General features: G+C 45.8%; 1 protein-coding gene across 1 annotated transcript in view; it reads right to left on the bottom strand.

Moving 5' to 3' along the window:
* ADGRL4 (adhesion G protein-coupled receptor L4) overlaps positions 1-25,033 on the bottom strand; it is a 243,151-nt gene that overhangs the window by 29,037 nt on the left and 189,081 nt on the right. The window contains exons 12-13 of the mRNA XM_063939562.1: positions 17,122-17,342; positions 16,113-16,179 (exon numbers count right to left, since the gene is read on the bottom strand). Of these exons, the coding sequence (XP_063795632.1) occupies positions 16,113-16,179; positions 17,122-17,342 (288 nt within the window). The remainder of the gene's footprint in view (positions 1-16,112; positions 16,180-17,121; positions 17,343-25,033) is intronic.

Raw genomic sequence — 25,033 nt, 5'->3', positions numbered from 1 at the left:
GCCTGCAGGACTATTGGCATTCCTGGGGAAGGAGGAAATTGACACTGAGGGAGTTGGTGGGGTGGTTTGCGTGAGCTTGGTTACAAGAGGAAGGGATTTACTGGTCAGTGGACTGCTTCCGCTGTCACCCAAAGTTTTTGAACTTGTCACTGACTTATTATGAATGCGCTGCAGGTGACGTATAAGGGAGGATGTTCCGAGGTGGTTAACGTCCTTACCCCTACTTATTACAGCTTGACAAAGGGAACACACGGCTTGACACCTGTTGTCCGCATTTCTGGTGAAATACCTCCACACCGAAGAGCTGATTTTTTTGGTATTTTCACCTGGCATGTCAACGGCCATATTCCTCCCACGGACAACAGGTGTCTCCCCGGGTGCCTGACTTAAACAAACCACCTCACCATCAGAATCCTCCTGGTCAATTTCCTCCCCAGCGCCAGCAACACCCATATCCTCCTCATCCTGGTGTACTTCAACACTGACATCTTCAATCTGACTATCAGGAACTGGACTGCGGGTGCTCCTTCCAGCACTTGCAGGGGGCGTGCAAATGGTGGAAGGCGCATGCTCTTCACGTCCAGTGTTGGGAAGGTCAGGCATCGCAACCGACACAATTGGACTCTCCTTGTGGATTTGGGATTTCGAAGAATGCACAGTTCTTTGCTGTGCTGCTTTTGCCAGCTTGAGTCTTTTCATTTTTCTAGCGAGAGGCTGAGTGCTTCCATCCTCATGTGAAGCTGAACCACTAGCCATGAACATAGGCCAGGGCCTCAGCCGTTCCTTGCCACTCCGTGTGGTAAATGGCATATTGGCAAGTTTACGCTTCTCCTCCGACAATTTTATTTTAGGTTTTGGAGTCCTTTTTTTACTGATATTTGGTGTTTTGGATTTGACATGCTCTGTACTATGACATTGGGCATCGGCCTTGGCAGACGACGTTGCTGGCATTTCATCGTCTCGGCCATGACTAGTGGCAGCAGCTTCAGCACGAGGTGGAAGTGGATCTTGATCTTTCCCTAATTTTGGAACCTCAACATTTTTGTTCTCCATATTTTAATAGGCACAACTAAAAGGCACCTCAGGTAAACAATGGAGATGGATACTAGTATACAATTATGGACTGCCTGCCGACTGCAGACACAGAGGTAGCCACAGCCGTGAACTACCGTACTGTACTGTGTCTGCAGCTAATATAGACTGGTTGATAAAGAGAAGATGTCTATGTAACTATGTATGTATAAAGAAGACTGAAAAAAATCCATGGTTAGGTGGTATACAATTATGGACGGACTGCCTGCCGAGTGCAGACACAGAGGTAGCCACAGCCGTGAACTACCGTACTGTACTGTGTCTGCAGCTAATATAGACTGGTTGATAAAGAGAAGATGTCTATGTAACTATGTATGTATAAAGAAGAATGAAAAAAATCCACGGTTAGGTGGTATTACAATTATGGACGGACTGCCTGCCGAGTGCAGAGACACAGAGGTAGCCACAGCCGTGAACTACCGTACTGTGTCTGCTGCGACTGGATGATAAATGATATAAAAAATATATATATATCACTACTGCAGCCGGACAGGTATATATTATATATTATATAATGACGGACCTGCTGGACACTGTCTGTCAGCAGAATGAGTTTTATTTTTATAGAATAAAAAAAAAAAAAACACACAAGTGAAGTCACACGACGAGTGTTTAACTTTTTCAGGCAATCACAATATAAGTATACTACTAACTATACTGGTGGTCAGTGTGGTCAGGTCACTGGTCAGTCACACTGGCAGTGGCACTCCTGCAGCAAAAGTGTGCACTGTTTAATTTTAATATAATATGTACTCCTGGCTCCTGCTATAACCTATAACTGGCACTGCAGTAGTGCTCCCCAGTCTCCCCCACAATTATAAGCTGTGTGAGCTGAGCAGTCAGACAGATATATATAATATTATATATAGATAATAGATGATGCAGCACACTGGCCTGAGCCTGAGCAGTGCACACAGATATGGTATGTGACTGACTGAGTCACTGTGTGTATCGCTTTTTTCAGGCAGAGAACGGATATATTAAATAAACTGCACTGTGTGTCTGGTGGTCACTCACTATATAATATATTATGTACTCCTGGCTCCTGCTATAACCTATAACTGGCACTGCAGTAGTGCTCCCCAGTCTCCCCCACAATTATAAGCTGTGTGAGCTGAGCAGTCAGACAGATATATATAATATTATATATAGATAATAGATGATGCAGCACACTGGCCTGAGCCTGAGCAGTGCACACAGATATGGTATGTGACTGACTGAGTCACTGTGTGTATCGCTTTTTTCAGGCAGAGAACGGATATATTAAATAAACTGCACTGTGTGTCTGGTGGTCACTCACTATATAATATATTATGTACTCCTGGCTCCTGCTATAACCTATAACTGGCACTGCAGTAGTGCTCCCCAGTCTCCCCCACAATTATAAGCTGTGTGAGCTGAGCAGTCAGACAGATATATATAATATTATATATAGATAATAGATGATGCAGCACACTGGCCTGAGCCTGAGCAGTGCACACAGATATGGTATGTGACTGACTGAGTCACTGTGTGTATCGCTTTTTTCAGGCAGAGAACGGATATATTAAATAAACTGCACTGTGTGTCTGGTGGTCACTCACTATATAATATATTATGTACTCCTGGCTCCTGCTATAACCTATAACTGGCACTGCAGTAGTGCTCCCCAGTCTCCCCCACAATTATAAGCTGTGTGAGCTGAGCAGTCAGACAGATATATATAATATTATATATAGATAATAGATGATGCAGCACACTGGCCTGAGCCTGAGCAGTGCACACAGCAGTGGCGTGCGGTGAGCTCAGTGGCTGGTGAGGCACTGCAGCCATAATGTACACTGAGTTCCGTCGATGACCCCTACCACCGTCCACTACTGCACCTGAGCCAATGCCAGCTACCGCCGCCCCTTATGCCCGCTGCTCCTGCCACTAAAGTTCACTGCATCCACCAATGGCTTACAAAATCGCCATCAACTACCCCGACCCCCACCACTAATTTGCATCTCAGTCCAATACTGCCAATACACGCAGCCTTCCTGCTCATTAAACTTGTGATGAGCTGACGACTAATACATTGTCAATTTTTATCAAATAAAAAATAAATATTAATGAAATATTAAGTTAATGAAAGTCCTGGACAACAAAATAGCCAACAGATGGTGGCAGGAAGAGTGTGATGCCAGGGAGCTGGTGACAGGAAGAGGGTGATACAAGGGAGAGGGTGACAGGAAGAATGTGACGCCAGGAAGAGGGTGACACAAGGAAGAGGGTGACAACAAGAGCGTGATGTCAGGGAGCTGGTGACAGGAAGAGGGTGATACAAGGGAGAGGGTGACAGGAAGAATGTGACGCCAGAGAGAGGGTGACACAAGGAAGAGGGTGACAGGAAGAACCTGATGTCAGGGAGAGGGTGACAGGAAGAGGGTGATGCCAGGGAGAGAGTGACGCCAGAGAGAGGGTGACAGGGAGAGGGTGACACAAGGTTGAGGGTGACAGGAAGACCGTGACGCCAGGGATAGGGTGACAGCAGTAGCAGTTGGTGAGAGTGTGACAGAGAGAAGGAAAGGGTGATGGGAACAGACAGTGAATGACAATGATATTGCTTTTTATTTACCAGGTCTTGGTCCTAGAACTGCAGCGCGGCTCCTCTGCACAGACTGCACTCAGAGTGACCATAGTAAGTCAGAGCAGTAGCGGATCTAGACTTTACTTTTAAGGGGGGGGGGGGGGGGCAGTTTAAGAATGAATACAGATTCCTCCCCTCTATACTCATTACTCTTCCCACTTACAGTCCTGCCAGGGGCAAACACAGGATTTACTGGGGGGGAGGGGGGTGTCTTCCCAGTAATGTAGCAGCAACCATCTGCGCCCCTTCTGTAAATAGTAGTAACCGCAAACCAGTGGATGGCACTTGGAGGCTCATGTGGTACAAAATACGCTGACACAGCAAGTCTAAATGACAAAGTTTCAGAGCTGTGGCCCATCATCGTAATAAAAGGGCCACAGTTATGAAACGTCATTTAAACTTGCAGTTTCAGTGTATTTTGTACCACATGAGCCTCCAAGTCCCGTCCACTGGTTTGCGTATATATATATATTTGCAGGAATGAGAGGCGGCACTCGGAGACTTCGGAAATCAACAAGCGTGTATTAAAGTGTAGCACTTTAATACACGTTTATTGATTTACTAAGTCTTCGACGGCCGCCTCTCATTGCTGCAAATTTACATAGGGGCTCTTCTTTGGAGTGCCGGAGCAGCTGCATATTTATATATATATATATATATATATATATATATATATATATAAAATGTTAGGCGGCACTGTAAAAAAAAAAATCAGTGTTTAATTATCAATGTTTCAGGTACTGTCTCCCCGTCATCAGGATACACTGCAAACATTGTTTAAACACTGATTTTTGCACTGGAGCAGTATTTGTAACAGATAATAAAAATAAAATATATATATTGTGTCTGTGTGTGTGTATAAAAGAATACAGACACAGACTATACACACATACATAACCACATAGATATATATATATATATATATATATCTATATATATATCTATCTATAGATATCTATCTATATATATATATATATATATATATCTATATATATATATATATAGATATATATTGATAGATATCTATATATATCTATATATATATCTATAGATATATATTGATATATATATATATATATATATATATATATATGTAGTTGGGGGGAGGGGGTTTAGCGACCAATGGTGTCTATAAGAATCACACTTTTGGTGAATACTTTCAAAGTAAAATACAATTTATTAGTGTGTACAATTTAAAAATGACAAGAAACTTTTTCTAAAAAAATGGGATAAAAACTATACATAAGGGCTATCTGGCAGTGACTACATACCAAGTTAAGGAATCCTTTTTACTATTTATTCACTTTTAACTGGTATTTTATATTTTTATGTATAGTTTTTATCCCATTTTTTTAGAAAAAGTTTCTTGTCATTTTTAAATTGTACACACTAATAAATTGTATTTTACTTTGAAAGTATTCACCAAAAGTGTGATTCTTATAGACACCATTGGTCGCTAAACCCCCTCCCCCCAACTACATGTAACTTTCTTATACAGGGAACCGCCATCCCTGTTAGGGGGTAAGCAGACGCCCTTTTTTAAATTTTAAATTTCTAGGGAGTGTCAGATTAATATTGTTTTTATCTAACGTTGGTGAACACAAGTGGCGCAGTAATTTCTTCTATTCTTTATATATATATATATATATATATATATATATATATATACACACTGCACCTGAGCTGCAGAGAAGACATTTCCAGGAGCCGGACACTATTTAGGCCAGCACAGAGCTTTGACCGCAAGAGCTCTGTGCAGCGGGAGATGCGAACGCGGCTATGTTTAAGACGGACACCCGTCTGTCTCCATCATTAAAAAATAGAATTTGGTCCATCAGGGCCCGAACCCCCCACCCCTGCGTGCGCTACTGATGGCCCGGGAGCAGTCCTCACCCACAGCCCTGAGCCAGCTGCTGCTCACCTCGCATCCGGCTCCGGCTCTTCCTTCACTGATTGCTGCACACGAAGCCCTGGCAGCTGGCGCTGATTCGCTGCTGTCACCGGCCAGGCCCGGGGGAGACACGGCGGAGGCTGCGGCGACAGGTCTCCCAGGCAGCGGTAACCCCCAAGTCCTGCAGACTCTCCTGACCAGCGGCTCCCACTTCAACCTGGTACAAAGGAGGGGGGGGGGTTGCGGGCTGCTAGATGGGCTAGAGGACGGGCGGGCGGGCAGGGACCCTGTAAATACATTTAAATATTTCTAATAAAAAAATATCCTAGATAACAGATAGGGTTTTACACCCTTGGTGGCCGCTTACCCCTTCCTCTCCCCACACCGAACAGCTACTGCACAATCACAGAGACAGGGGCGTGCTTTCATATGGGCTGAAAGCACGCCCCTGCCAAAGAGGCACTTCTAACAGTGCCGCTTATGGGGACTTTTTCAATGGCTTTTTCCTGCCCGACATTTGGCCCCGCCCCCCTCTTCCGGCCCTTTCACACAGACAGCGGGAGGCACCCCAGAGCGGTGCCTCCGAAATGCTTTTAAAACAGTTTTTATACCGTGTAGAGATGATTAAAATAATATAAAGTGTAATGCAGATACTTATGAGACAGAATATGTGTCATAAGCATCTTCTTTATAGTATTTTAATCGTTATGACAGGGGAGGCACTGCCTCCCCTGCCTCCCGTGACTGCACGTCCCTGGCACACAGATATGGTATGTGACTGACTGAGTCACTGTGTGTATCGCTTTTTTCAGGCAGAGAACGGATATATTAAATAAACTGCACTGTGTGTCTGGTGGTCACTCACTATATAATATATTATGTACTCCTGGCTCCTGCTATAACCTATAACTGGCACTGCAGTAGTGCTCCCCAGTCTCCCCCACAATTATAAGCTGTGTGAGCTGAGCAGTCAGACAGATATATATAATATTATATATAGATAATAGATGATGCAGCACACTGGCCTGAGCCTGAGCAGTGCACACAGATATGGTATGTGACTGAGTCACTGTGTGCTGTGTATCGCTTTTTTCAGGCAGAGAACGGATTATAAAGTAAACTGCACTGTCCTCACTAGTAAACTCTCTCCACTCAGTCTCTACACTTCTACAGTAACAGTACTCCTCCTAGTCAGCTCCAGTAAATCTCTCTCAGTCTCTTATAATCTAAATGGAGAGGACGCCAGCCACGTCCTCTCCCTATCAATCTCAATGCACGTGTGAAAATGGCGGCGACGCGCGGCTCCTTATATAGAATCCGAGTCTCGCGAGAATCCGACAGCGTCATGATGACGTTCGGGGCGCGCTCGGGTTAACCGAGCATGGCGGGAAGATCCGAGTCGCTCGGACCCGTGAAAAAAAACATGAAGTTCTGGCGGGTTCGGATTCAGAGAAACCGAACCCGCTCATCTCTAAGTCACACAGCATAAGACATCTGCAGGACAGCCCTGTCACATCACACAGCATAAGGCATCTGCAGGACAGCCCTGTCACATCACACAGCATAAGACATCTGCAGGACAGCCCTGTCACAGTCACACAGCATAAGACATCTGCAGGACAGCCCTGTCACAATCACACAGCATAAGACATCTGCAGGACAGCCCTGTCACATCACACAGCATAAGACATCTGCAGGACAGCCCTGTCACAGTCACACAGCATAAGACATCTGCAGGACAGCCCTGTCACAGTCACACAGCATAAGACATCTGCAGGACAGCCCTGTCACAATCACACAGCATAAGACATCTGCAGGACAGCCCTGTCACATCACACAGCATAAGACATCTGCAGGACAGCCCTGTCACATCACACAGCATAAGACATCTGCAGGACAGCCCTGTCACATCACACAGCATAAGACATCTGCAGGACAGCCCTGTCACAGTCACACAGCATAAGACATCTGCAGGACAGCCCTGTCACATCACACAGCATAAGACATCTGCAGGACAGCCCTGTCACAGTCACACAGCATAAGACATCTGCAGGACAGCCCTGTCACAATCACACAGCATAAGACATCTGCAGGACAGCCCTGTCACATCACACAGCATAAGACATCTGCAGGACAGCCCTGTCACAGTCACACAGCATAAGACATCTGCAGGACAGCCCTGTCACAATCACACAGCATAAGACATCTGCAGGACAGCCCTGTCACAATCACACAGCATAAGACATCTGCAGGACAGCCCTGTCACAATCACACGGCATAAGACATCTGCAGGACAGCCCTGTCACAGTCACACAGCATAAGACATCTGCAGGACAGCCCTGTCACAGTCACACAGCATAAGACATCTGCAGGACAGCCCTGTCACAATCACACAGCATAAGACATCTGCAGGACAGCCCTGTCACAATCACACAGCATAAGACATCTGCAGGACAGCCCTGTCACTATCACACAGCATAAGACATCTGCAGGACAGCCCTGTCACAATCACACGGCATAAGACATCTGCAGGACAGCCCTGTCACATCACACAGCATAAGACATCTGCAGGACAGCCCTGTCACATCACACAGCATAAGACATCTGCAGGACAGCCCTGTCACAGTCACACGGGCCGCCTTCTTAAGCTGAGGCTGAGTGTGACTGCACCTAGCAATGCATGGTGGTAAAGGAAGTGCGAACATTGCGCATGCGCAATTAGCAGAAAATCGCTGCGATGCGAAGAAATTACAGAGCAAACAACTCGGAATGACCACCATAGTTTTTAGAGATGAGCGGCTTCGGTTTCTCTGAATCCGAACCCGCCAGAACTTCATGTTTTTTTTCACGGGTCCGAGCGACTCGGATCTTCCCGCCTTGCTCGGTTAACCCGAGCGCGCCCGAACGTCATCATGACGCTGTCGGATTCTCGCGAGGCTCGGATTCTATCGCGAGACTCGGATTCTATATAAGGAGCCGCGCGTCGCCGCCATTTTCACACGTGCATTGAGATTGATAGGGAGAGGACGTGGCTGGCGTCCTCTCCGTTTAGAATTAGAATAGATTAGAGAGACACTTGATTTACTAATTTTGGGGAGCATTAGGAGTACTCAGTAGTGTACAGTGCAGAGTTTTGCTGATAGTGACCAGTGACCACCACTTTTATTTATAATCCGTTCTCTGCCTGAAAAAAGCGATACACAGCACACAGTGACTCAGTCACATACCATATCTGTGTGCACTGCTCAGGCTCAGGCCAGTGTGCTGCATCATCTATTATCTATATATAATATTATATATATCTGTCTGACTGCTCAGCTCACACAGCTTATAATTGTGGGGGAGACTGGGGAGCACTACTGCAGTGCCAGTTATAGGTTATAGCAGGAGCCAGGAGTACATAATATAATCCGTTCTCTGCCTGAAAAAAGCGATACACAGCACACAGTGACTCAGTCACATACCATATCTGTGTGCACTGCTCAGGCTCAGGCCAGTGTGCTGCATCATCTATTATCTATATATAATATAATATATATCTGTCTGACTGCTCAGCTCACACAGCTTATAATTGTGGGGGAGACTGGGGAGCACTACTGCAGTGCCAGTTATAGGTTATAGCAGGAGCCAGGAGTACATAATATTATATTAAAATTAAACAGTGCACACTTTTGCTGCAGGAGTGCCACTGCCAGTGTGACTAGTGACCAGTGACCTGACCACCAGTATATAATATTAGTAGTATACTATCTCTTTATCAACCAGTCTATATTAGCAGCAGACACAGTACAGTGCGGTAGTTCACGGCTGTGGCTACCTCTGTGTCGGCACTCGGCAGCCCGTCCATAATTGTATATACCAGTGACCTAACCGTGGTTTTTTTTTCTTTCTTTATACATACATACTAGTTACGAGTATACTATCTCTTTATCAACCAGTCTATATATTAGCAGCAGACACAGTACAGTGCGGTAGTTCACGGCTGTGGCTACCTCTGTGTCGGCACTCGGCAGCCCGTCCATAATTGTATATACCACCTAACCGTGGTTTTTTTTTCTTTCTTTATACATACATACTAGTTACGAGTATACTATCTCTTTATCAACCAGTCTATATATTAGCAGCAGACACAGTACAGTGCGGTAGTTCACGGCTGTGGCTACCTCTGTGTCGGCACTCGGCAGCCCGTCCATAATTGTATATACCACCTAACCGTGGTTTTTTTTTCTTTCTTTATACATACATACTAGTTACGAGTATACTATCTCTTTATCAACCAGTCTATATATTAGCAGCAGACACAGTACAGTGCGGTAGTTCACGGCTGTGGCTACCTCTGTGTCGGCACTCGGCAGCCCGTCCATAATTGTATATACCACCTAACCGTGTTTTTTTTTTCTTTCTTTATACATACATACTAGTTACGAGTATACTATCTCTTTATCAACCAGTCTATATATTAGCAGCAGACACAGTACAGTGCGGTAGTTCACGGCTGTGGCTACCTCTGTGTCGGCACTCGGCAGCCCGTCCATAATTGTATATACCACCTAACCGTGGTTTTTTTTTTCTTTCTTTATACATACATACTAGTTACGAGTATACTATCTCTTTATCAACCAGTCTATATATTAGCAGCAGACACAGTACAGTGCGGTAGTTCACGGCTGTGGCTACCTCTGTGTCGGCACTCGGCAGCCCGTCCATAATTGTATACTAGTATCCAATCCATCCATCTCCATTGTTTACCTGAGGTGCCTTTTAGTTGTGCCTATTAAAATATGGAGAACAAAAATGTTGAGGTTCCAAAATTAGGGAAAGATCAAGATCCACTTCCACCTCGTGCTGAAGCTGCTGCCACTAGTCATGGCCGAGACGATGAAATGCCAGCAACGTCGTCTGCCAAGGCCGATGCCCAATGGCATAGTACAGAGCATGTCAAAACCAAAACACCAAATATCAGTAAAAAAAGGACTCCAAAACCTAAAATAAAATTGTCGGAGGAGAAGCGTAAACTTGCCAATATGCCATTTACCACACGGAGTGGCAAGGAACGGCTGAGGCCCTGGCCTATGTTCATGGCTAGTGGTTCAGCTTCACATGAGGATGGAAGCACTCAGCCTCTCGCTAGAAAACTGAAAAGACTCAAGCTGGCAAAAGCACCGCAAAGAACTGTGCGTTCTTTGAAATCCCAAATCCACAAGGAGAGTCCAATTGTGTCGGTTGCGATGCCTGACCTTCCCAACACTGGACGTGAAGAGCATGCGCCTTCCACCATTTGCACGCCCCCTGCAAGTGCTGGAAGGAGCACCCGCAGTCCAGTTCCTGATAGTCAGATTGAAGATGTCAGTGTTGAAGTACACCAGGATGAGGAGGATATGGGTGTTGCTGGCGCTGGGGAGGAAATTGACCAGGAGGATTCTGATGGTGAGGTGGTTTGTTTAAGTCAGGCACCCGGGGAGACACCTGTTGTCCGTGGGAGGAATATGGCCGTTGACATGCCAGGTGAAAATACCAAAAAAATCAGCTCTTCGGTGTGGAGGTATTTCACCAGAAATGCGGACAACAGGTGTCAAGCCGTGTGTTCCCTTTGTCAAGCTGTAATAAGTAGGGGTAAGGACGTTAACCACCTCGGAACATCCTCCCTTATACGTCACCTGCAGCGCATTCATAATAAGTCAGTGACAAGTTCAAAAACTTTGGGTGACAGCGGAAGCAGTCCACTGACCAGTAAATCCCTTCCTCTTGTAACCAAGCTCACGCAAACCACCCCACCAACTCCCTCAGTGTCAATTTCCTCCTTCCCCAGGAATGCCAATAGTCCTGCAGGCCATGTCACTGGCAATTCTGACGAGTCCTCTCCTGCCTGGGATTCCTCCGATGCATCCTTGCGTGTAACGCCTACTGCTGCTGGCGCTGCTGTTGTTGCCGCTGGGAGTCGATGGTCATCCCAGAGGGGAAGTCGTAAGCCCACTTGTACTACTTCCAGTAAGCAATTGACTGTTCAACAGTCCTTTGCGAGGAAGATGAAATATCACAGCAGTCATCCTACTGCAAAGCGGATAACTGAGTCCTTGACAACTATGTTGGTGTTAGACGTGCGTCCGGTATCCGCCGTTAGTTCACAGGGAACTAGACAATTTATTGAGGCAGTGTGCCCCCGTTACCAAATACCATCTAGGTTCCACTTCTCTAGGCAGGCGATACCGAGAATGTACACGGACGTCAGAGAAAGACTCACCAGTGTCCTAAAAAATGCAGTTGTACCCAATGTCCACTTAACCACGGACATGTGGACAAGTGGAGCAGGGCAGGGTCAGGACTATATGACTGTGACAGCCCACTGGGTAGATGTATGGACTCCCGCCGCAAGAACAGCAGCGGCGGCACCAGTAGCAGCATCTCGCAAACGCCAACTCTTTCCTAGGCAGGCTACGCTTTGTATCACCGCTTTCCAGAATACGCACACAGCTGAAAACCTCTTACGGCAACTGAGGAAGATCATCGCGGAATGGCTTACCCCAATTGGACTCTCCTGTGGATTTGTGGCATCGGACAACGCCAGCAATATTGTGTGTGCATTAAATATGGGCAAATTCCAGCACGTCCCATGTTTTGCACATACCTTGAATTTGGTGGTGCAGAATTTTTTAAAAAACGACAGGGGCGTGCAAGAGATGCTGTCGGTGGCCAGAAAAATTGCGGGACACTTTCGGCGTACAGGCACCACGTACAGAAGACTGGAGCACCACCAAAAACTACTGAACCTGCCCTGCCATCATCTGAAGCAAGAAGTGGTAACGAGGTGGAATTCAACCCTCTATATGCTTCAGAGGTTGGAGGAGCAGCAAAAGGCCATTCAAGCCTATACAATTGAGCACGATATAGTAGGTGGAATGCACCTGTCTCAAGTGCAGTGGAGAATGATTTCAACGTTGTGCAAGGTTCTGATGCCCTTTGAACTTGCCACACGTGAAGTCAGTTCAGACACTGCCAGCCTGAGTCAGGTCATTCCCCTCATCAGGCTTTTGCAGAAGAAGCTGGAGGCATTGAAGAAGGAGCTAAAAGGGAGCGATTCCGCTAGGCATGTGGGACTTGTGGATGCAGCCCTTAATTCGCTTAACAAGGATTCACGGGTGGTCAATCTGTTGAAATCAGAGCACTACATTTTGGCCACCGTGCTCGATCCTAGATTTAAAGCCTACCTTGGATCTCTCTTTCCGGCAGACACAGGTCTGCTGGGGTTGAAAGACCTGCTGGTGACAAAATTGTCAAGTCAAGCGGAACGCGACCTGTCAACATCTCCTCCTTCACATTCTCCCGCAACTGGGGGTGCGAGGAAAAGGCTCAGAATTCCGAGCCCACCCGCTGGCGGTGATGCAGGGCAGTCTGGAGCGACTGCTGATGCTGACATCTGGTCCGGACTGAAGGACCAGACAACGATTACGGACATGTCGTCTACTGTCACTGCATATGATTCTCTCAACATTGATAGAATGGTGGAGGATTATATGAGTGACCGCATCCAAGCAGGCACGTCACACAGTCCGTACTTATACTGGCAGGAAAAAGAGGCAATTTGGAGGCCCTTGCACAAACTGGCTTTATTCTACCTAAGTTGCCCTCCCACAAGTGTGTACTCCGAAAGAGTGTTTAGTGCCGCCGCTCACCTTGTCAGCAATCGGCGTACGAGGTTACATCCAGAAAATGTGGAGAAGATGATGTTCATTAAAATGAATTATAATCAATTCCTCCGCGGAGACATTGACCAGCAGCAATTGCCTCCACAAAGTACACAGGGAGCTGAGATGGTGGATTCCAGTGGGGACGAATTGATAATCTGTGAGGAGGGGGATGTACACGGTGATATATCGGAGGGTGAAGATGAGGTGGACATCTTGCCTCTGTAGAGCCAGTTTGTGCAAGGAGAGATTAATTGCTTCTTTTTTGGGGGGGGTCCAAACCAACCCGTCATATCAGTCACAGTCGTGTGGCAGACCCTGTCACTGAAATGATGGGTTGGTTAAAGTGTGCATGTCCTGTTTTGTTTATACAACATAAGGGTGGGTGGGAGGGCCCAAGGACAATTCCATCTTGCACCTCTTTTTTCTTTTCTTTTTCTTTGCATCATGTGCTGATTGGGGAGGGTTTTTTGGAAGGGACATCCTGCGTGACACTGCAGTGCCACTCCTAGATGGGCCCGGTGTTTGTGTCGGCCACTAGGGTCGCTAATCTTACTCACACAGTCAGCTACCTCATTGCGCCTCTTTTTTTCTTTGCGTCATGTGCTGTTTGGGGAGGGTTTTTTGGAAGGGACATCCTGCGTGACACTGCAGTGCCACTCCTAGATGGGCCCGGTGTTTGTGTCGGCCACTAGGGTCGCTAATCTTACTCACACAGTCAGCTACCTCATTGCGCCTCTTTTTTTCTTTGCGTCATGTGCTGTTTGGGGAGGGTTTTTTGGAAGGGACATCCTGCGTGACACTGCAGTGCCACTCCTAGATGGGCCCGGTGTTTGTGTCGGCCACTAGGGTCGCTAATCTTACTCACACAGTCATCTACCTCATTGCGCCTCTTTTTTTCTTTGCGTCATGTGCTGTTTGGGGAGGGTTTTTTGGAAGGGACATCCTGCGTGACACTGCAGTGCCACTCCTAGATGGGCCCGGTGTTTGTGTCGGCCACTAGGGTCGCTAATCTTACTCACACAGTCAGCTACCTCATTGCGCCTCTTTTTTCTTTGCGTCATGTGCTGTTTGGGGAGGGTTTTTTGGAAGGGACATCCTGCGTGACACTGCAGTGCCACTCCTAGATGGGCCCGGTGTTTGTGTCGGCCACTAGGGTCGCTAATCTTACTCACACAGCTACCTCATTGCGCCTCTTTTTTTCTTTGCGTCATGTGCTGTTTGGGGAGGGTTTTTTGGAAGGGCCATCCTGCGTGACACTGCAGTGCCACTCCTAGATGGGCCCGGTGTTTGTGTCGGCCACTAGGGTCGCTAATCTTACTCACACAGCTACCTCATTGCGCCTCTTTTTTTCTTTGCGTCATGTGCTGTTTGGGGAGGGTTTTTTGGAAGGGACATCCTGCGTGACACTGCAGTGCCACTCCTAGATGGGCCCGGTGTTTGTGTCGGCCACTAGGGTCGCTAATCTTACTCACACAGTCAGCTACCTCATTGCGCCTCTTTTTTTCTTTGCGTCATGTGCTGTTTGGGGAGGGTTTTTTGGAAGGGCCATCCTGCGTGACACTGCAGTGCCACTCCTAGATGGGCCCGGTGTTTGTGTCGGCCACTAGGGTCGCTAATCTTACTCACACAGCTACCTCATTGCGCCTCTTTTTTTCTTTGCGTCATGTGCTGTTTGGGGAGGGTTTTTTGGAAGGGCCATCCTGCGTGACACTGCAGTGCCACTCCTAGATGGGCCCGGTGTTTGTGTCGGCCACTAGGGTCGCTAATCTTACTCACACAGCTACCTCATTGCGCCTCTTTTTTTCTTTGCGTCATGTGCTGTTTGGGGAGGGTTTTTTGGAAGGGACATCCTGCGTGACACTGCAGTGCCACTCCTAGATGGGCCCGGTGTTTGTGTCGGCCACTAGGGTCGCTTATCTTACTCACACAGCGACCTCGGTGCAAATTTTAGGACTAAAAATAATATTGTGAGGTGTGAGGTATTCAGAATAGACTGAAAATGAGTGTAAATTATGGTTTTTGAGGTTAATAATACTTTGGGATCAAAATGACCCCCAAATTCTATGATTTAAGCTGTTTTTTAGTGTTTTTGGAAAAAAACACCCGAATCCAAAACACACCCGAATCCGACAAAAAAAATTCGGTGAGGTTTTGCCAAAACGCGTTCGAACCCAAAACACGGCCGCGGAACCGAACCCAAAACCAAAACACAAAACCCGAAAAATTTCAGGCGCTCATCTCTAATAGTTTTGCCCAACTGCTAACAAAAAAACCTGCTGCGATCAACTCAGAATTACCCCCATTGTGCGGTGCAGTGCTCGATGCTGGCATTAGAACCCCATGCCTGGGCTGGACTCTGGCTGGCTGGCAGTGGGAGTGGTAGGTTACGGTGTGAGCAGGGGGAGGTTACCACATGGACTTGCTGTTAGAGCCGCGCCGGTACTAGTGCCTGCTGGCTATTTTATCAAATCTGACTCTGACGGAAATAGCAGTAGTGCTGCTGTTCTCCTTTTGAAAAAAAGAAGAAGTCAGAAATCTGCCTATGGACCCACATAGTAAGTAGGGTTCTCCTTCAAACCTGGTGGTCCTGTGGGTCCGGTCACAGCTGTAATCAGTATTGGCGCACTAGTGATATGACACCTGAATCCGTGGCCATCCTTGAATGTTATACCTTATCTGAGCTCTTTCAGCAGTTTTATGCCAAACAATCCCACACATCTCACTAAATTCACAACTGATACAATAAAACACCGGAGCTTACTGTATGAATACATTTTTTTTAAATTAACAACAAACAAACAAACAAACAAACAAACAAAAAGAATGTTGTACTCACAAGAATGATGAGACAAGCCGGGCCAATGAAACTCCATATAAAATTATTCTCTGTGCTCAGCCAACACCTACAAAACATATGCAACATTGTATCAGAAGTAAACTGCAGTGTTATGTTTATATTTATAACAATAACAAACAAACAAACAATTGCATGGGGCTGAATCTGAGTGGGACGTGACGTTTCATGGGTCCTGGGGTGTGCATGCAGCGCGGCAGGAACGATGGAGCCACAATGACTCTGGGCGTTCCTAGGCGGAGACTTGTAGGTGGCTATGCAAACGCACAAAGCTGTTCTATCTGATGGGCATGTTATGTGAGTGTCGCAGGCAATGCGCAGGAGTGGTTTTAGACTCAGACGCGTAATCGCGTACATTGGGGGCTGATGGAGTTTTTGCCTGTGCCCACTGTAGCTTCATCTCCCGCTCTTATCTGACAGCGGGGGAACCTGCTGTGGTCTTCTGCTGCTGTAGCCCATCCACTTCAAGGTTCACCAAGCTCTGTTCTCAGAGATGCTCTTCTGCATGTGACTAATGTAACGCCTGCCGCCTGCTTGTCATCTTCAACCAATCTGACCATTCTCCTTTGTCCTTTCTCAGTAACAAGTCATTGTCTCCTCCAGAACGGACACTCACTAGGTGTTTTGTGTTCTGTGACTTAACTCTAGAGACTGATGTGTGAAATTCCCAGGAGATCAGTTTCTAAGCCAAACAAGTGTGGTATAAATCTACAGGAATTAGGTAGACAGTTATTAGGTCAACCCCATATGGTCGACATATCAAACCATGGCACGAACCATGGTCAAAGTTACTTATAACACCTTTCTTCCCCTTTCTGGGTACGGTCTGAACAACAACTGAACCTCTTGACCATGTCTACATGTTTTAAAGCATTGAGATGCTGCAACATGACCGGCTGATTAGTTATTCCCATTAACAATCTGTACATAATAAACTGTCCGCTATATACACCTACACACACGAAATGCTACAATGTAGATATATACTTACACTTTATCTGTGCCGTAATATCTGTATCCTAGAATAGCCGAAATTCCAACAACCACGGCTGGGCTGCAGTATCCAAAAATGTAAAAATTCTTATGCAAAAAGCCTCGGTTGTAAATGACTCCGACAACAATGAGATACAAATGAATCCCTTCGATACACATCCATGCAAATGCGGCAAGGAAGAAGTAATGCAGTAATCCAGCAACGGTTGCACAAACGAGCTGCAATACAAACAAATCAAAGTTACTGGGATAAGGATCCACGTAGAGGAGTTGTAATCTATTGATTTACACATGCTTTGCCGGAACATTTACATCCTAATATGCTGTCTTCCTCTGTGCTTTTCAGCCATGTATTTATATACTGAGGCATAGTTTATTTTCTGTTGCCCTGAGCTACAACTGCTCTCAGTACTGGATATCTTGGGCTTAATTCAGACTGGATCAGTGATCGCAGTCTGAAGCCCTTTGCGGAGAGCGCCCCTTTGTATCTAGAGTAGATACAGTTGTGTGTTATATCCCCGGACAACACAATACACATTTGTGCCTGATGATGTATAAACATGGCAGAGAAGCATCGGAGGAAGCTAAAAGGTAAAACTAATATTATCCACAATTAGAAGAATCCTTGAAGTTTGCAATCCTCCCATTAATCAAATATAAAAGTATAAATCTGTGTCACAAAACAATCACCTACAGAATTATAATTAAAATATATTTTTGAAAGTGATGGTTCTGTTCGTTAAAGAAATAAAAAAAACTGCAGAAATGTGGCCGTTGAAAGTTATGCACAAATCTGTAAACATTTTATTTGATGTAGTCGCCTCCAGGATACACTATATAGCTGCAGGCGGATAATTACTGTATATTACTTTACTAGCGATATCTCTGCTCGTACCTGGAAGGATTTAACCATACAAGGTGGCCTTATTAGGATACATATTTTTTATATTGCTTTAAGTATACGGTGCTATCCTGCGGTCTTTGTTATAGAAATAAAATGTCAGCTTAGCTCTCACGTTATGATATCTCCATTCAGTCACAGTATTCTTGCTCAGTCTACCTAGCTATGGGAGATTTAGAAAAACATATAAATGTGTAAGTTTTAGCAGCGCAGCTGTAAGCTCCGAGAGGTGATGCATAATCCTACATACTGTAACATTTCTACAAAACTTCTGTGACACTGTCCCAGGCCCCCAATGTGGTACTTGCCCCGACTTCTGTGCATGCTAGTTACTCTGGCTGGGCCCAAAAACAATGTGATAGTGATAGTACAAGCTCTTATTGGAGCCTGTGTCCCGGGAAGAGAAATATAGTAAGTTGGAGTGGAATGGTACAGTACAGTACATTTTCGCTTTGCAAATTTAGGGCCTGATGCAGTTGAGCTATCATTGGCCTACTGTGCATCACAGTTGCCTACTCTCCTTTATTCTGCAGGAGAGTCCTGTTTGCAGCTCTTATCTCCCGCTGCCCTGCATTCTAAATCAAATCTCCTGATTCTTTGGATTCTTCACTGCAGCCAAGGTGCCACCAAGACATTTCTGGGCAAGGACAGTATCTTGCTGCAGTCACTAGCATGACTTCTGTCCAGGCTCATCAGCCTCTGCTGTCGACTCTCAGCCAAACCTTGCAGGACCCATGGCAGTAGAGAATACAGCATGCCTGACCCTTGTGATCTGTGTCTTCTCATCTCGGAGTCTGCTGCCGTTGCTAGTCTGTGTGAGCTGTGGAATGTTTTATTAGTAATCTTTAGTTAAACACACAAGAGATGATCATTAAAGTAAGACTTCACGCAATGTCAAATTGAGTTTGGAATTTATTGCATAGGCATCACGTATATTGTGCTGAGAGAGAAGAAAAGAAATATCACATAAATATCACAGCGAATAGATGCAAATATGAGCATAGTTTTCACCAAAGATGTGTTAGTGACAGCAGCTAATGGGTTGTTGTAAAGGTAAACTTCGTGGAAATCAAGCTCATTAAAGCATGTGAGGATTTCATATATTTTTGGTGCTTATTTGATCACAGAACACCAATAGGTCCTGGACCTACTATATGTCCCCTCCAAGAGATGTTCAGAGACGCAACGTGACTATGACATACCGTGCTTCCAAGGAGACAGATACAGTACAAAGGATAAAATAACACCATTTACATTACATGGTAACTCAATAGATTATTATAATTGCAAAGCAAGTGGTAAAAATAAAATAACATGGGATCACTAACTGAGGTCATGTTCCATACTTATAAAGATCACAAATTATTAATTATGAGGCCAAGAACCAATCCTACCTGGTTAGGGCAGCCTGGGGGTGTAACCATGTCCTTTCGCCCCAACCTGACTTAGCTAGCCAAAAACAATTAGGCCATATCCCTTAGTTCCATTAGTTCTGTAAGGGGCTTGGGGGTCAAGAATTGTGTTTAAAGGTGATCTGGGAATCAGAATTCTTGAAAACCTGGCTTCAGCCTTCACCATGTGTTGTGTACAGTATATTAGATTGGTGGGACACAGCTTGGTCTCCTTGTGCTCCTACTGAAGATGTCTGTGGCTAGTTCCAAAGAACAGGAATAACAGCGATAAGTTCCACATTAAGTAAAGAAGATTTCAAAGTACTGTTCTGCGGATTGAAGTACAAGGAATGACAAATTGGTTCAAGTATCCAGGACCCTGGCAGTGGCACATGCAGGGGGGGTTTCTGAGTACCTAAAAAGTCCACTGACTGAGCACAAACAGAGCCACGCCCCCTCATGGAATAATGCAGTGATTTGTGGATGTTATTTTAGCCTATTGACAAGCCCACTCCCAACAAGAGCTGCTGCATTGCATCTGAAGGTCCCCCCCCCACCCCCCATACCGGCAGCCAGTATTGAGAATGGAGAACTGGTGTTACTGTATGTGGCCACTAGTATGGAGCTGGTTAGTTAACAGTCTTGCTGCTGCATTATGTACAAGCTTCAGCAGAGCAAATAATCTTCTGGGAGACCCAGGTCGGGGGTATGAGGATTAATTGTGTGTACAAGGCTTCTGGGGGAATCCCATGCTCTGATCTGGATGTTCCTCAGAAGAAAACAAAAAAGATTTGAGAATAGCTGACGCCTGATGTTTAAGCGTTAAGCCCCCAGCAAGCACAACACCCGCACATGATAAGCATTTGGCAACTCTGAACCCCCAAGCGTTACTCCATTTGGTTAGCCCAGCTGCATTCTTGTCATTTGACAGTGAGCCGATGTCATAAGAACCTTCATAAGGATTCAGGTGCAGACATCTGCCGCTCATTCACTGCTGGAGCTCAGCTAGACAGCCATTTAAGATTGGAATTCAGTTTTCAGCAGTGGTGCAATCAGGAGACGAGGGGGGGGGGGGAGTCTTGAGTACCCAGAAACCTCATGACCGACCAGAAACGTATTTAGATTGAGAGGCAGTTTAGGCCAGGTGGCGTCTTCCAGCGTGACTGCTACATAGCTGGTGCCATGAGGCATGCCATGAGACATACAATGTGGCAGGGTACTGGGGGCACAGCTGTCCCGAGCCAAGCCTCTCTGACAGAGATGGGAGGGCGCAGGCCACTCATGCCTCCATCCGCCTGCCCGCCGCCATCCATCACTGTCTGTTCGTTGCCACCGGCCGCAGCACTCTGTTGAAAATGTCTCTCTAGTAGACTCCAGTATCTTGAATAACAGCCATTTTGGGAGGGACGTTTTCAATAGTTTGAAGCAGGAATCCCCTAAAAACGATCAGAACTCCTGACAATGAGCAGGCACTGGCATAATTACTGTGTGGGGCATAATATGGTGACAAGGGCATTAATGTGGGTGCATAATATGGTGACAGGGGCATTACTGTGTGGGGCATAATATGGTGACAGGGGCATTACTGCGTGGGGCATAATATGGTGACAGGGGCATTACTGTGTGGGGCATAATATGGTGACAAGGGCATTACTGTGTAGGGCATAATATGGTGACAGGGGCATTACTGTGTGGGGCATAATATGGTGACAGGGGCATTACTGTGTGGGGCATAATATGTTGTCAGGGGCATTACTGTGTGGGGCATAATATGTTGTCAGGGGCATTACTGTGTGGGGCATAATATGGTGACAGGGGCATTACTGTGTGGGGCATAATATGGTGACAGGGGCATTCGGTGTGGGTGCATAATATGGTGACAGGGGCATTACTGTGTGGGGCATCATATGGTGACAGGGGCATTACTGTGTGGGGCATAGTATGGTGACAGGGGCATTACTGTGTGGGGCATCATATGGTGACAGGGGCATTACTGTGTGGGGCATAATATGGTGACAGGGGCATTATTGTGTGGGGCATCATATGGTGACAGGGGCATTACTGTGTGGGGCATCATATGGTGACAGGGGCATTACTGTGTGGGGCATAATATGGTGACAGGGACATTACTGTGTGGGGCATAATATGGTGACGGGGCATTACTGTGTGGGGCATAATATGGTGACAGGGGCATTATTGTGTGGGGCATAATATGGTGACGGGGCATTATTGTGTGGGGCATAATATGATGACAGGGGCATTACTGTGTGGGGCATAATATGGTGACAGGGGCATTATTGTGTGGGGCATAATATGGTGACGGGGCATTATTGTGTGGGGCATAATATGATGACAGGGGCATTACTGTGGAGACTTAATACTGTATGGTGCAAGTACCATAATATGGTGTTGCATAGGATTTTTCTTTTTATATATATATATTTTTATTTAACTAATATTATGTTGTTGTTGAGGTGTGTGTGTGTGTGTGTGTGTGTGTGTGTGTGGGGGGGGGGGGATTGCCTATTTTGTCAGTCTCCAGGCCCCACAATTTCTGATGGCAGCCCTGCAGTGTGGCCGGGCAGCATCTTCTCCCCAACCACCAGTCGTTAATGGTCCAGTTTGTGCAGTTATGCTAAACTATTTGAACTTTCACCTCTGGAGCCGCCGCTGATACTAAACAATGCTGATTGGTAGATGATGCTAAACAACGCTGATTGGTGGATGTCTCAGGCTCCACCCGGCCATACAGAACAGCTGACTGGGAGAGGGTTGCACTGCACTGCAGACATGCTGACCCGCAAGGCCTCCCCACCATACAGAGCAGCTGAGCTAGTCTGCTGCAATCATCTCACAAACGCGTCACACTCTCCTTCTCTCCCCAATTTTACCTGTTCCATATTCATCGCAGGCTGCGACCGCTCCGAGAAACCTAGTCTGTAATACAATCATGGTTACAGCGGCTTTTCTCGCATTTTGAGTACAATGCTATCACAAAAATTGAAAAGGGAATAAGAGGCCCCAGTTTCATAAAACTTACATAATAAACAGGTTAAGCTTCAGATCTGCGCGGCCCAAAACCAGCGCTGAAATCCGGCCTTTTTTATGGGCTCTCTAATGAACAGGCTCAAAACACCGTTCATTCCATTACAGAGTCACCGAAACGCGCATGGTGTTTGTGTAGGAATTGTATTACACCGCAAATAGATGGCTTCCATGAGAATGAATAGCAGATCTGACACATATCAAACATTAATAAATCAGGCCATGACCGGTGTTATGATCTGAACAATATACATGGTTATTTTAATGTACCTCAAACCTCTTGCTGGATTACGTTTAAAGGTGGTGGTGGTGGTGGGGGGGGCGGTGCTCTGAATGCTGAAAACTTTTATAAACAATTCACTTGCGCCGACTTCTGCAGGTAAAGGATCACACTATTGTCCGCTGAACAAATTCGAATGAGTATACAATGCAACCGTGCATCAGAAACCAGTGACTTCAATCACTGAGGAAGAAGATGCAACATCGTGCCTCGTGCCTCAATTATTTCCCTGACATTTATTACTGAGGCATTGTATCAGTCTACTGACATCAGGGCACATCCAATTGGTTCCATTGCTACAAGGTGCAGACAGCAAGGGTTACAGCTGCAGCGGGTAATTATACGAAGCATTCATACTTTACTGCAAACAAGCACAAAAACAAATGAGAGCAATGTCTAGTTTTCATTTTTAATAAAAGGAAAACTATTTCGGTGGGTCAGTCTCATGATCAAAATAAATATCATGTTTAGACAATGTAGCTGAGATTTAGATTATTAGATAATAAAAATGCTCAGTACAACTCAGTCCAGCTCAGTACAAATCAGTACAACTCAGTCCAGCTCAGTACAACTCAGTCCAGCTCAGTACAAATCAGTACAACTCAGTCCAGCTCAGTACAACTCAGTCCAGCTCAGTACAACCCAGTCCAGCTCAGCACAACCCAGTCCAGCTCATTCCAAATCAGTACAACTCAGTCCAGCTCAGTACAACTCAGTCCAGCTCAGTACAACTCAGTCCAGCTTAGTACAACTCAGTTCAGCTCAGTACAACTCAGTCCAGCTCAGTACAACTCAGTCCAGCTCAGTACAACTCAGTCCAGCTCAGCACAACTCAGTCCAGCTCAGTCCAAATCAGTACAACTCAGTACAATTCATTCCAGCGCAGCACAACTCAGTCCAGCTCAGTACAACTCAGTACAACCCAGTCCAGCTCAGCACAACTCAGTCCAGCTCAGCACAACTCAGTCCAGCAAAGCACAACTCAGTCCAGCTCAGTACAATTCATTCCAGCTCAGTACAATTCAGTCCAGTTCAGTGCAACTCAGTCCAGCTTAGTTCAACTCAATCCAGTTAAACCCATCTCAGTCCAGCTCAATTCAGCTCGGCTTGACTCAATCCATCTAAACCCAGCTCAATTTAGCCAGTCCAACTCAGTCCAGCTCAGTCGAAGTCTGTCCAACTGAGTCCAACTCAATCCAGCTCAGCTCAACTCAATCCAGCTCAGTCCAACTCAGTCCAAGTTTGTCCAAATGAGTCCAACTCCATCCAGCTTAGCTCAACTCAATCCAGCTAAACCCAGCTCAGTCCAACTCAGTCCAGCTCCGTCCAAGTCTGTCCAGCTCAATCCAACTGAGAAAAATAATCTAAGGGTACTATTTACCATAGGTGGTAGTGGTATCCGTTCTCTAGGTCAACCACACTTAGGTCGACAATGCCTAGGTTGACCACTTTTGGTCGACAGTAACTAGGTCGACAGGGTTTCTAGGTCGACAGGGTTTCTAGGTCGACAGGTCAAAAAAGTCGACATGAGTTTTTCACAATTTTTTTCTTTTTTTGAACTTTTTCATACTTAACGATCCATGCGGACTACGATTGGGAATAGTAACCTGTGCCGAGCGCAGCGGTAGTGGAACGAGGCACCTTGCCCGAAGCATGGCGAGTGAAGCGAGCCATGCGAGGGGGCACTGTGCACTAATAGGGGTTCCCGGTCACTGCACGGAGAAAACGACACCAATTTTTTTTAGAAAACCTCATGTCGACCTTTTGACCTGTCGACCTAGAACATGGCGACCTAGAATCCCTGTTGACCTAGTTACTGTTGACCAATATAGTGATGTGACCTGGTGGTGATCCAGCAAAGCCTCTCCGGCTATGGGAGGTGGTAAGGGGTGCAAATGGGGCAACACTGGCAAACTATGTTTTAAGTACCTTTTGATTCTTTCTATATATATATATATATATATATATATATATATATATATATACAGTAATTATGCACACACATATCTGTCTGTCTATCTATCTATCTATCTATCTATCTATCTATCTATCTATCTATCTATCTATCTATCTATCTAATCTAGCTAGCTAGCTAGCTATCTACAGTATATATATATATATATATATATATATATATATGTAAACTATTGTATGCAATCCTGTATGAACGAGGCGTGAGTGCTTATTAGAAGATTACCATGAAAGGTATTGCTATTATTCTGTGTTATATTCTAGTTTTCAATAAAGCCAATTTAGCAAGTAACACGCTCTAGCTAGCTGCAGACCTAGACTG

Source organism: Pseudophryne corroboree, chromosome 9, assembly GCF_028390025.1.
Source record: "Pseudophryne corroboree isolate aPseCor3 chromosome 9, aPseCor3.hap2, whole genome shotgun sequence".
Classification (NCBI taxonomy): Eukaryota; Metazoa; Chordata; class Amphibia; order Anura; family Myobatrachidae; genus Pseudophryne; species Pseudophryne corroboree.
Note: the sequence above shows the minus strand (reverse complement) of the source record. Positions and strands in the feature narration are given on the sequence as shown.